At 62.3% G+C, this 11647-nt stretch overlaps 1 protein-coding gene across 3 annotated transcripts in view; it reads left to right on the forward strand.

The window, feature by feature from the left end:
• NACC2 (NACC family member 2) overlaps window positions 1-11364 on the forward strand; it is a 71906-nt gene extending 60542 nt beyond the window's left edge. For all 3 annotated transcript variants that reach the window (XM_081238193.1, XM_081238194.1, XM_081238195.1), the window contains exons 3-6: window positions 5390-5554; window positions 7734-7839; window positions 8138-8235; window positions 9689-11364. In XM_081238193.1, coding sequence (XP_081094319.1) covers window positions 5390-5554; window positions 7734-7839; window positions 8138-8235; window positions 9689-10194 — 875 coding nt within the window. In that variant the 3' untranslated portion in view covers window positions 10195-11364. The remainder of the gene's footprint in view (window positions 1-5389; window positions 5555-7733; window positions 7840-8137; window positions 8236-9688) is intronic.
• Window positions 11365-11647: the final 283 nt, after the last annotated feature.

Raw genomic sequence — 11647 nt, forward strand, 5'->3', positions numbered from 1 at the left:
GCTCAGGATGTTGAGCATCTTTTCATCTGCTTATTTGCCATCTATGTGTTCTCTGGCGAAGTGTCTGTTCAGATCTTTTGCCCATTTTTTTTTTTAGCACCTTTATTGGAGTATAATTGCTTTACAATGGTGTGTTAGTTTCTGCTTGCCCATTTTTAAAAATGGGTTTTTCGTTTTCCTTCTGTTGAGTTCTGAGAGGCCTCCCTGGAGACACGTGGTTCACAGATCTTTCCTTGGTCGGTGGTAGCTGGCTTGTCTTCTCATCTTTTATAGACAAGAGTTTTTCATTTTGATGAAGTTTGGTTTCTCATTTAATTTCTTTTAGGGATTGTGCTTTTGGAGTCATGTCTAGGCTTTTAGCTGAACCCAAGATCACAGATTTTCTGGTGAAAGTTTTGTAGTTTTGTGTTTTATGTTTAGATCTGCAACCCACTTGTGTTCATCTTCACATAAGGTGTGAGGTTCGGCTCATGGGTTTGTGCCTGTGTGTGACCTGTGTGACTTGGCACCGTTTGTTGGCAGACTGTCGCTTTCTTCTTTGGGTGTGTGTGCATCTTTACCACAGATCGGCCAAGCGGACTTGTGTGCGTCTGTCTCTGGACCGTGCACTGTGTGTCTGGCAGGCCTGGTCACCGTGCTTTGTGGGCAGCCAGTGTTGGGTGGTGTGGTGCAGCATTTTCCTTTCCATTTTGTTTTCAGTTGTAGTTTTCTATATAGTTAAGAACTAGGGGTTCGGTTTCTTACGCTGCCATCTGAACAAATGGCATACACTTTTGTGGAGTGGGCATCACCTTTTCTGTCCCCTGTCCGCCCCACCCAACCTCAGCAAAGCTATACTGCGGCTGGACCAGGGCAGCTCGGGCACCTGCCGGTGGTCACCCACATTGCCGGGGCTCCCGGGGGCGGGGACCGCTTATGCTGTCTCTGATGGTGATTCCCTAGGACACACTATGGATTTGGGGACGGGAACAGGGGCCCTTTGGGGCCTCCTGGACATGGCAGCATCCTGTGGTCGGGTGTCTCGGTGTGTGTTGCCCAAGGAGAGGGTCCAGTGATTTCTTCAGATTCCCAGTCCTTGACCCTCAGGAGGTTGAGGACGTTCAGAACTGAGGTCAACGTGACCCTCCCGGTTTCCCTCCTTCCATTCATTTTTTTTTTATTTTTTTTGGCTGCGTTGGGTCTTCGTCGCTGCGCGCAGGCTTTCTCTAGTTGCGGCGAGCGGGGGCTACTCTTTGTTGCGGTGCGCGGGCTTCTCATTGCGGTGGCTTCTCTTGTTGCGGAGCACGGGCTCTAGGCGCACGGGCTTCAGTAGTTGTGGCACGCGGGCTCAGCACTTGTGGCTCACGGGCTTAGTTGCTCTGCGGCATGTGGGATCTTCCCGGACGAGGGCTCGAACCTGTGTTCCCTGCGTTAGCAGGTGGATTCTTAACCACTGCACCACCAGGGAAGTCCCCCATTCATTCTTCTAAAAAAATTTTTTTTATTGTGGTAGAGTGTAGCTAACGTAAGATTTACTGTTAAGACCACTTGTGAGTGCACAGAATCAGGCACATGCGCGTTGTGCCACCATCAGCTCCAGAAGTTTCTCATCTTCCTGAACTTTCCCTGCTCGACACTTGCTCCCCTCCCCCCGCCCCAGCCCTAGGCCCCACCGTCCACTTCCTGCCTCCATGGGTTTGACTCCTTCCGGGACCTCACACGAGTGGGTCCTGCAGGCTGTGTCCGTCCGTGTCGGGCTCACCTCCCTTGTGTGATGTCTCCCCTGTTTGGGTTCAGGCAGGTGTCATGGTGGGGGCAGCCGGACCCTGAAAGCACAGCCTGGACCCCTCTTCCTCTCTAGTTAGAGACCCTGCAGGGCCCACCATGCACCCTGTGGACACACTGGTGTTTTCTTCGGCCCTTGTGGTCTGAGGGAAGCTTCTGCCTGCCTCTGTCCCTGCTGCCCGTTTGCCCAGATTAGCTGCTGTTCCAGATCGTTCCATCGGGACCTTTACGACCGTGACTCACCTTCCCTACACACAGAGCGATTGCTCACCCCCCGATACAAACAGCTAATTGCTTTCATGCGCTTCTCTCCAAATTTCACGGGGCCTAAATATTTAGAGCCCAAGATCCTAGAAACCAACATTATAAAGGGTTATAACCGGGGTCGTTGATGATGCAGGCGGCCGCCCCGGTCCTGGGACAGCAGGAGGCTGCCGGGTCCCCCTGTGCTCAGGGAGACCTGGGTGTGATCCGAGGGGTTTCTGCAGGCTTCCACACCCCTGCCCACAGCCCGCCGAGGGCTCTCCCATCACCCTTGCCGTCAGGCACTGGAGTGACCCCGCCAGAGGCCACCAGGGAGACTGGAGGGGCCCCGTCACTATGCCCTGGTGCACAGACTCTCCTGGGTTTCCAGAACCTGTTTGTAACTCGGCACCCCTCCCTAGAAGGAGGCTGCTGGAAGCTCGGGCCGTGGTGGGTAATTTGGGACTGGGAAGGGGTGGGGGCACGTGAAGCAATTCGGAGCACCTTTCCAGATGAGCCGCCACTCTGTTGAGGGTATTTTTAGCCGGTGCAGTATCCGGCACATGGCAAAGCAGAAATAGAAGTGGCTCTTTTGGTTCTTCTGGATCGGACAGCCTCTGGCTCTGGGGGGGCCGTGCCGGGGCTGGGGGGGGCGTCGTGCGGAGCGCAGACAACTTCTGCTGTTTGGAGAAACATCGTGGCCGAGGAGTTGTAGATGGGGATTATTTCTGCTGGTGAGCGCTCTTTATGTAAATGCCACGGCACCAGCGTTGGCGCCCTGCTCCGAGTCTGCGTCTGCGAGTGTAATCACAGCAGGCTTGGGGGGGGGGCGGGCAATTATGTTTTAAAATATCATCCGGGTTGTTTTTCCTGTGCTCCCCGAGCCCCTGGGTAATTCCGGGTTTGGACGATTCTGGCGGCTCTCTGCCCATCTGCCCCCACCCACTGCCGGCGTCCCCCCAACATGCCGGGTGGGCAATGCTGCCCGACCCCCCCAAGTGGCCCCCCTTCTGACCTCGGCCCTGAGCTGGGCTGCAGCCGCGCCCAGGGCTTGGCCGATTCAGGAAAACTCCCTCCTTTGAACTGGAACTGGCCGCCGCCAGGCCGAAGGCACTGCGTGCCACCCTCATCCTGTGCATGCTGGCAGGTGCCTCCTTAGGAACGGCTGAGCCCCGAGGGGACAGGAGGACCGGTGACCTGGGGGTCCCCTGGTGGGGACTGGGGCTGACTCCGGAGCGGGTGATTCCAGACCGAGGCCGGGTGGGCTAGAGCAACAGGTGGGTCCCCAACCCATCCTGGGGGCTGGAACTGACCATCCTGCCTTCTCCCGCGGGACTCGCCCTGTGGTTTGGGGGGTGCTGGCCCTTCAGGGACCGGGCAGCCCTGACCTTTCCCCCACAAGAGCTTGGTGCAGCGATAACTAGGGGCTAATCCATGCTCACACTGTGCCAGGTCTGGGGCTTGGGCATCCTTTCTTGCCAACCTCCCCCTCCTGAAGGGCTTCCAGGTCCTTCTCCCAGCCCCACCTGGCCTCCCCCAGACTTAGGTGCCTCTGCTGAATTTCCCTGTGACCCCAAGGGGGTGTCACAGTGCAGAGGGGATGGGACACTGGCCAGCCCAAGGGGCTGCCTCTGACCATCTTGGAGTGGCCTCGGGACCTCCGCAACAGGCTCTGCCACTCGGCCCCTGCCCTGAGCCTGCTGGAGGAGAGCTTCCAGCCCAGCCTTGCCCTCTGGGTGTCTGAGCCCCAGGAGGTTTTACAAGCGGTGCTCTCCCCCACAGTGGTCACTGAGGCTGCTAATGAGAGCCGCCTCCCTCAGCAAGGAAAACCCAACCCCGGGTGGCCATCAGAGCAGCCTGGAGCCTTTCCAACCTGCAGACCCTGCCTGGGTGCCCGCCGGGGGGACGGGCCCTGGGGCCTTCACCTGCAGGTCTTGCTGCTCAGCCAGGTGTGTGGCGTGGGCCCGCCCTGGAGCAGCTGTGATTTCTCAACGACAACAGCTGCCGGCAGCAGGTGGCCCTCCCAGGAGTGACCCAGGGTCGCCACGTGCTGGGGACACAGAGGAGGGAGGCCGTGCCCCTGCCCTGTGTCTGGCCGGGATGGCTTGAGTGCGGGCCGCAGGGTGAGGAGTGCTGGACGGATGGCCGTGTGTGAGCCTGAATGGGGAGGCCGGCCTGCGGTAGAGCCCGGCCGGGTACAGGCCTCCAGCTGACCCTGCAGTGGGAGCCGGGCATGTGATGCTGCCCGGGCCGCTGGTGCCGGGCAGGAAAATGAGGAGGGGGTGGAGAGGCAGGCGCGGGACAGGAAGTGGGGCCTGCTTGTAGGGTCTTGGGGCGCCGAGCCTGGTGAAGTGGGGTCCTGCCCACCATGGGGGCCTCCACGTGGCCGCTGCCCTCACCCGGCCTGGCCACCTGCTGAACCCTCTGGGCTGGGCACTCCCTGTGAGCAGGGGGCAGGCCCTCGGCCTCCCAGCACCTGGGGAGGCACCTGGGTGTGCTGGGTGCCCAGCAAGTGCCCGATAGACTAGCCCCCCACCATGAGCCTGAGAAAGAACCCCCAGCCCAGCCTTGAGCCCCTCCAGAGGGCCCGTGGGTAGGTGGGTGGTTAGGAGGCCGGGCGGGGGGGACGGGGCCGAGGCCATCCTTTGCTTGGTGTCCTGTGCGTGGTGCTTGGGCTCTGGGTGTGACACAGGGACGTCAGAGGGTGCCTCCCCCACTCCCCATCCCCGCCGCCCCATCGTAGCTGCAGGTGCTGGCGCGCCTGGGGGTCCCTGGATGACCCCCAGTAGTGGTTTGTCAGGAACATCCCCAGGCAGCCCGGAGGCCCGGAGCCAGTGTGGAGACAGTGTCGGCACTGCCCGGCTGTGCCACCGCCTGGCTTTACTGTTGGCGAATATTGATGGAGCTGCTCTTGGCCAGGAATGCATGGTGCAGCCTCTGGGGGCGGGGTGCCCATGCGCAGGGGGGCTGCTTCCCCCCCACCTGTAGAACGGGGCTGCTGTGAGGAGACAGGCTGGGGAGCGGTTGACCGGGCAGGTCTGTTCCCCTCCCCCGCGTGCCCTCCCTCCGCCCCGTCCCCTTCGAGGGCCGCTCCCTCCCTGCCCCCACCCCCAGCCCTGAGCTCTCATTCCCGCTCACCCTGCAGGCCTCAGCCTGCTGGACACCCCCACCCTGGGAGCCTCCCAGGCCCCCAGCGACTTGTTCCCAGGCCGGCTGGGAGTCCCTCGCCTGCCTTCTCTGCTCTCCGGTTCACTCGGGTCCTCCCGGCAGGGGCAGCACCTGGTGGCAGGGAGGGCGGGCATGCAGCAGGCCTGGCCTGGGCCTGGGTGGGCAGGAGGGGAGATCTGCTGTGTCCCTGACTGGGTGGCCTCTGGGTCCACAGTGCAAGAGAAGCCGGAGCCCGTGCCACTGGAGAGCCGTTCCTGCGTCCTCATCCGCCGCGACCTGGTGGCCCTGCCCGCCAGCCTCATCAGCCAGATCGGGTACCGCTGCCACCCCAAGCTCTACTCTGAGGGGGACCCCGGCGAGAAGCTGGAGCTGGTGGCAGGTGAGGCCTCACCCCCACCGAGTCTATTGTATGCAGCTGCCCTGCCGTTTATTTTTTCTTCCGAGCTATAAACAATGGATCATCACCAGTCAGTCAAAAAAAAGAACATCTTAAATTTCCTCTAATTTCCTTTTAGAAGAATGTGTCATTAAGAGGAGTTATTCAATTGAATTAATTTAGCATTTTAATTGAATCCCCTGGGCTGGTCGGGCTTCTGATTGGCAGGGGCTGCAATCATGATTGTGTTTTAATTTAGGTCGTGGATAAAACCAAGTCCCGTACAGTTTACAAGTCCCCCCACCAGCTCCCCAAGTGTCCAATTGCCTCGTTCGAGGGGTAATGACCAGAGCTTCCAAACGGCAGCTCCCGGGCAGCAATGGACTTGTTTCTTCGGTAAAAACAAACAACACGATGGGGTCCAAAGCCCCTTAGTGCTCGTGCCTGTCGGAAATATTTATCTTCTCAGTGTTGGGATTCATTTGGCCTCACAGCTCCTTGTAGATTTTTTTTCGTCTGTGCTGTGAGGCTTGTGGGATCTTAGATCCCCGACCAGGGATTGAACCCGGGCCCTCGGCAGTGAGAGTGCAGGGTCCTAACCGCTGGACCACCAGGGAAGTCCCTCCTTGTAGACTTTTAAGGCTGTCTGGCGGGAAGCTGAGAATTGATGGGGCCTTGCCTCTTCCTCTGTGAGCTGCTGGGCCACCACTCCGATCGGCACCCGCCTGCCGTCCCCTGGCAACATCATGGGGTTCTTTCTGCCTGAGCCGTCCCCACTTCTGGAACCACGCCTCAGCAGGTGGCCTCGCCTTTCAGCCGACAGGAGGGCAGCTGGGCGGTGTTGGCTGGTCTGGGTGGACCTGGGTGGGGTGGGGACACCCCCGGCCATGCCCCGAGCCCCCCGCCCCTGCTGGCTGGCATCGTTCCAAGCAGCATCCAGCTCTTCTGTTCAGGGAGCACCAGCATCAGGCTGCGCCGGGTTCTCAGGACCCTGGGGATGGGCGTGGTCCCCAGGGAGGCCTGTCTATCAGTTTGGGGTTGGGAAGGGCGCAGGCCGGCCGCCTTCCCTGGCCAGGCCCCACCTGGCCCCAGGCCTCCTGCTAAGCCCCCCTTTACAGATCTCCCCACAGCGAGGGGGCTGTCTGGCCCGTGTGGCTCAGGGTGGCCTGCCCTGCTGTTGGGTTTGAGGCTCTGCAGACCTTGGGTGGGGTGAGGCCCTGCGGGACCCTTGGTGTGTCGTGGCCGGAGACGCCCGATGGTCTCCATCCAGAGTCAGCCACATGCTTCTTAACCGGCGCCTGTGAGCTTCTCTGGGGACCTGGCTCGTGGGGAACAAAACGTTAAGCCGGGGAAGGCCCCCCGAAGCCGGAGTGGCAGCTTTCACAGGGGGTCCTCGCATCTCTGCCCTGCCCCCCGCTGCCCAGAAGGGAACACTGCCTTGTTCATGTTTTCCAATGAGGAGATTCAGTACGTGCCCTGTAAAAAGTCAGATCGTAGACAAAGGCCCAGATGAGGCCCTGCAGGCTCCCGAGTGGGGCCGGCATTCCCTTGCCCTTCGGTGTTCTTCACGCCGGAAGCTCCTCTCTCCACGGGCGGCGTCCAGGGTGAACAGAGGCCTCCCCGAGGCTCCTGTCGTCCCTGTCCTTAGTTGGCCTGAGCCCTGGTGGGGGCCCGGCCTGGCCAGACTGCGGGGTGGAGAGCACTGCGGGGCTCACTGGCCCTGTCTCTGCCCTGGGCTGGCTCTTCCGTCCCGGCAGCCGGAGAGGTCAGTGCTGGGCAGGGGGGAGCTGCAGCCCGACCCCCATGCTTCCAGCTCCCATCACTGCCCACGGCTCCTTGGTGTTCGGGGGAACTGAGAGGCAAGATGAGTGTTTCCCAAACCCAGATGCAGGTCAGCTCCAGGCAATGCCCTCGAGGCTGGGAGGGCAGTTTGGGGACAGCCCTTTGAAGCGTGTGACCAAGGCTGCCTGCTTCTGGTGACAGGGCCCCGGTGCAGCGAGGAAGCCCTGGAGCGTTGTTCCCCAGCCCCTCGGGGTCCCAGGCCTGGAGGGGGGCTGCCCCGTACCCTCCCCCACCGACCCCCTCACCCGTGGTCCGCCCGTCCTGGCCCCAGCAGCCCCTGGGCTGCCCGTGGCCCTGGGTCTGGGGTTGAGGGCCTCCCTTTTGTGTCTGGCGGCCGCAGGCTCTGGCGTCTACATCACGCGCGGGCAGCTGATGAACTGCCACCTCTGCGCAGGGGTGAAGCACAAGGTCCTGCTGCGGCGCCTCCTTGCCACCTTCTTCGACAGGTAGGTCCCCCGCGGGCCCTGCGGTCTCTAGAATCTTCTCTAGACAAGGCTGTGCGTCCAGGGTCCCCCACCTTCCCGACCTCACAGGTGTCAGCCCGAGGCCGTCGGCCAGACCTGGGTCTGGGGAGGGCTTGTGGACCTCCCCCGCCAAAGTGAAGAACCACACCGGCTCCACGCCACTGGGGTGGGGGGGCTCCTTCCCCTAAGGGGCGGTGGGGCATGCAGGCAGGGACCCCGTTCCCGTGCGTCCCCTCCAGCCGGCGGCCTCACGCTGCCCCCCTTCCTGTCCTCCCGCCAGGAACACACTGGCCAACAGCTGTGGCACGGGCATCCGCTCGTCCACCAGCGACCCGAGCCGCAAGCCGCTGGACAGCCGCGTCCTGAACGCTGTGAAATGTAAGAGGAGGACTGGGGTCTCGGGGGTGGGGAGGCGTCTCAAGGAGCTCCAGGAGCCCCCAGGCCCTTGGATGTCAGCCTGGGAAAGGTGGCTTCTCCCCAGGCGCAAGCCGGGCCGCAGGGTCGAAGGGGAGAAAAGAGCAGCTCGCGGGGGCCCGGTCTCGAGGTGTTAAGATTCTTGGTAGGTTTCCAAGCGTGATGAATTCAGCTGCGAAACTATTTTAATATGTGAAATAGATCTAATTTTCCTTTTGGAACAAAACCGCTTATTTACATTTTGGGGTTATTTTGAGCCTTTGCCATCTGCTCGGCCCGCTTCTGCCTCCCGCTGCTGGGCCCGTGGGGGCGGAGTCTGGTCCATCTCGGTGGCAGACCGCCGCCCCCGCACCCCCCAGACGAGGAGGAAGCCACCGGTGCCCGGCACGGGCCAGTGCAGCCAGGAGCACGTCCTCCTGTAGCTGTCGGCGCACGAAACACTGTCTTAGTTTTTTGGCTTAAAAAATCTCTCTTGTGAGGCTAATTCTGTTTTAAAGCAAAGAGGGGCCTTTGCAGCCAGTAATCGCATCCCAAAGCATGGGTGGGGCGCCGGCAGCGGCTCTGGGAAGATGCCGAGAGGGGGTGCAGCTGGTGCTGCCCCAGAGCAGGGCTCACAGTTGGGGGGGCTCACCCTGGGGGACCCGCCTCTGGGTTCCGTGCTGTTCGGAGAGCTGGATCTTGAGGCTCCTAGAGGAGAAGGGGGCAGAGGGCGTATCGTTATTGCTGATGATGATGCCACTGCTGGGCTGGGGTCTCCGGGCCAGGGACTGGGCTGAAGACGGGTGTCAGCTGGCCCCCTCCTCACTCCTTGCCAGCCCTTTGATCGGGCCCAGAGAGACCCGAGCCTCACAGCTGAGTGGGTGCCCAGGTCCTGCCCCGATTCCCACTCCACCAGAGCAGGGATTCCCAAAGGCTTGTCTGACCAAGGATGCAAGGTGGGTGGGACAGGGTGGGAAAACGAGGCCCAGAGCTGGGGGCCCACCCAAGGCCGCACTGCCAGCCAGTGGTCCGGAGGAGCCAGAGCCCCCTGGGCCCTCTGTGCTCCTGCTAGAGCCGCAGGCTGGGGTCCTGTTTGCTGTGACTGCCCCTCCCCTGGAGGTTCCCCCAGGCTGTCCCAGAGGAGCAGGGCGGGGCCTCCAGCAGTGAGAAGGGTGACTGCTGGTCTTCAGGCTGACCCAGGAGAGGCCTCGTGGCCCTGTGGTCTCCCTTGCCAGAGAGGAGCGGATGGAGGAGACCCTGGAGGTGCCTGGCCTGCCCCACTGGCCCCGCGGTGGCCTCTCCAGCCCAGAGCGCTCTGCCCGCTGGCTTGTCCAGGGCATCTCAGTCCCACGGCCCCTCAGGAGGCGGAGGGCTGGCATCGTGGGGTTCCTGCGGTGGGTGGCCGCTCACGCCGCCGCCCGGCGCCCTGTCCTTGCAGTGTACTGTCAGAACTTCGCCCCCAGCTTCAAGGAGAGCGAGATGAATGTGATCGCCGCGGACATGTGCACCAATGCCCGCCGCGTCCGCAAGCGCTGGCTGCCCAAGATCAAGTCCATGCTGCCCGAGGGCGTGGAGATGTACCGCACGGTCATGGGCTCCTCGGCCGCCAGCGCACCCCTGGACCCCGAGTTCCCGCCCGCCACCGCGCAGGTGTTTGAGCAGCGCATCTACGCCGAGCGGCGGGGCGATGCCGCCACCATCGTGGCCCTGAGAACTGATGCTGTGAACGTCGACCTGGCCGCCTCCACCAACCCCACCTTCGAGGCCGGCTCGGAGGCCGACGGGGCCGGCTCGGGTGTCCAGGAGGTGGCCGCGCCCGAGCCGCTGCCCGCCGAGGGCCAGAGCCCCCCGCAGCCCTTCGAGCAGGGCAGCGCCAGCAGCAGCCGGCCCGCGACCCCGGCCGCAGGGAGGAGACCGGAGGGCCCGTACGCAGGGACCTTGTAGGGGCCCGAGGCCGGACCGGGCGCCAAGGCGGGTACTGAAGCTGCTTGCATGCGTTACTAATACAGACAAATGTGATCAAGCCACTTACCTACTGAACTGCTACTGTTGCCTGAAAAAAATGTGATTTTTATTCTGCTTGTATTTAAAATTCATGAAGGAAACAAATGCATTCGTTATACTGTAAACGATTAGGCCCCTGGCGACCTAGTTGCGAGGAAGGTCCCAGGGCTCCTTTTTGATATTCGAGAGGTTAGTCTCCACGTTGTAGCTTTCCCTCCCCCTGTGCGGGGAGGGGGCGAGAGGCCGCCAGACCCTGGTGCCCGGCCTCCTGCCCCCACAGCTCCCTCTGCCTGGGGCGAAGCCAGGGGCCTGTGGGGCAGGAGCACGTGTCTTGGGACCCTCGTTCCTTTCCCATGGGAACCCCCCCACTCCTCCGGGACCACGGGCCAGGGCTGGGCCCCCAGGGGCCAAACTCCTTGTTCTCCCTTCTTCCTGAGACTCGGGGCTCAGGCCCGCCGGGTCCGCCGTGCGTGTGGGGTGTGGGTGTGTGTGCGGAGCGTGTGTGAGCGTACGCGGGGCCGGTGGTGACGACACAGTGATGGGCCGTGCTGGTCACTGTGGGCAGTGGAAGCGATCGTGGCTGCGTCTGCTCTCCTGCCCCGCGCCCGTGGGGTCTGCCCGACCCCTGCGGCTCCATGGACCCTTGGTCCACCTGGGACCCAGGGCGTGGGCCACCGGCCCCAGCACCTGCTGGCTCCAGCCTGGCCACCCGCCTGGCCACCTGCCCACCATCCTGTGAGGTGGGGCCTCTGCCCCGGGGCAGCCCACGCAGTCCGCAGCCACGTTGGGTTTTATGTTTGTTTATTTGTTTTCGTCTTAATTCAGATCTATTTCATGTATGGTTTGGAAACTTTCAGACCCAAAAGAGCAAAAAAATTGGGGAGGATTGGGGTCCCTGCCCCAACCCACTACGGCTTGGGGGTGGGTCCACCTGGATACCATGTCCCCCTGCCCCCTGACCAGGTCCCACTCACCTCCTGTTGAAGTGCAGCCAGGGTGTGTTCCGGAGGAAGGGAGCCGGGGCCGGGCTGGGGCTGGAGCCAGGCCCCTCGGTGCTGGACTTCCCCGGATGCGCTCCGAGCCCTGCGGTATGCGCGCCTCTGAGGCTGTGGGTGGGTGGGTGGGTGGGTGGTGGGCACAGGCCTGAGCTGGGGCGGTTTGCAGGTGCACGGGTTCTGGAATGCATGGCGGGTGGGGTGGCGGGGGCGTGGAAGTGTCGGTTTGAGGCTGGAAAGCTCACTGTGAAATTTAATTGCTGTTTGCGGGGAGGGGCGCAGGCTGTCCGAAGTGCTCGTGTCCAGACGTCCAGGGGCTGCCTTCCCCTCGAGTCCCAGGTAGCCCCCAGGCCTGGCCAGAGGCACGCCCCACCCCCAGACTTGAGCGGGCCTGCTGC

This window comes from Mesoplodon bidens (assembly GCF_964165515.1).
Source record: "Mesoplodon bidens genome assembly, chromosome: 6".
Taxonomy (NCBI): domain Eukaryota; kingdom Metazoa; phylum Chordata; class Mammalia; order Artiodactyla; family Ziphiidae; genus Mesoplodon; species Mesoplodon bidens.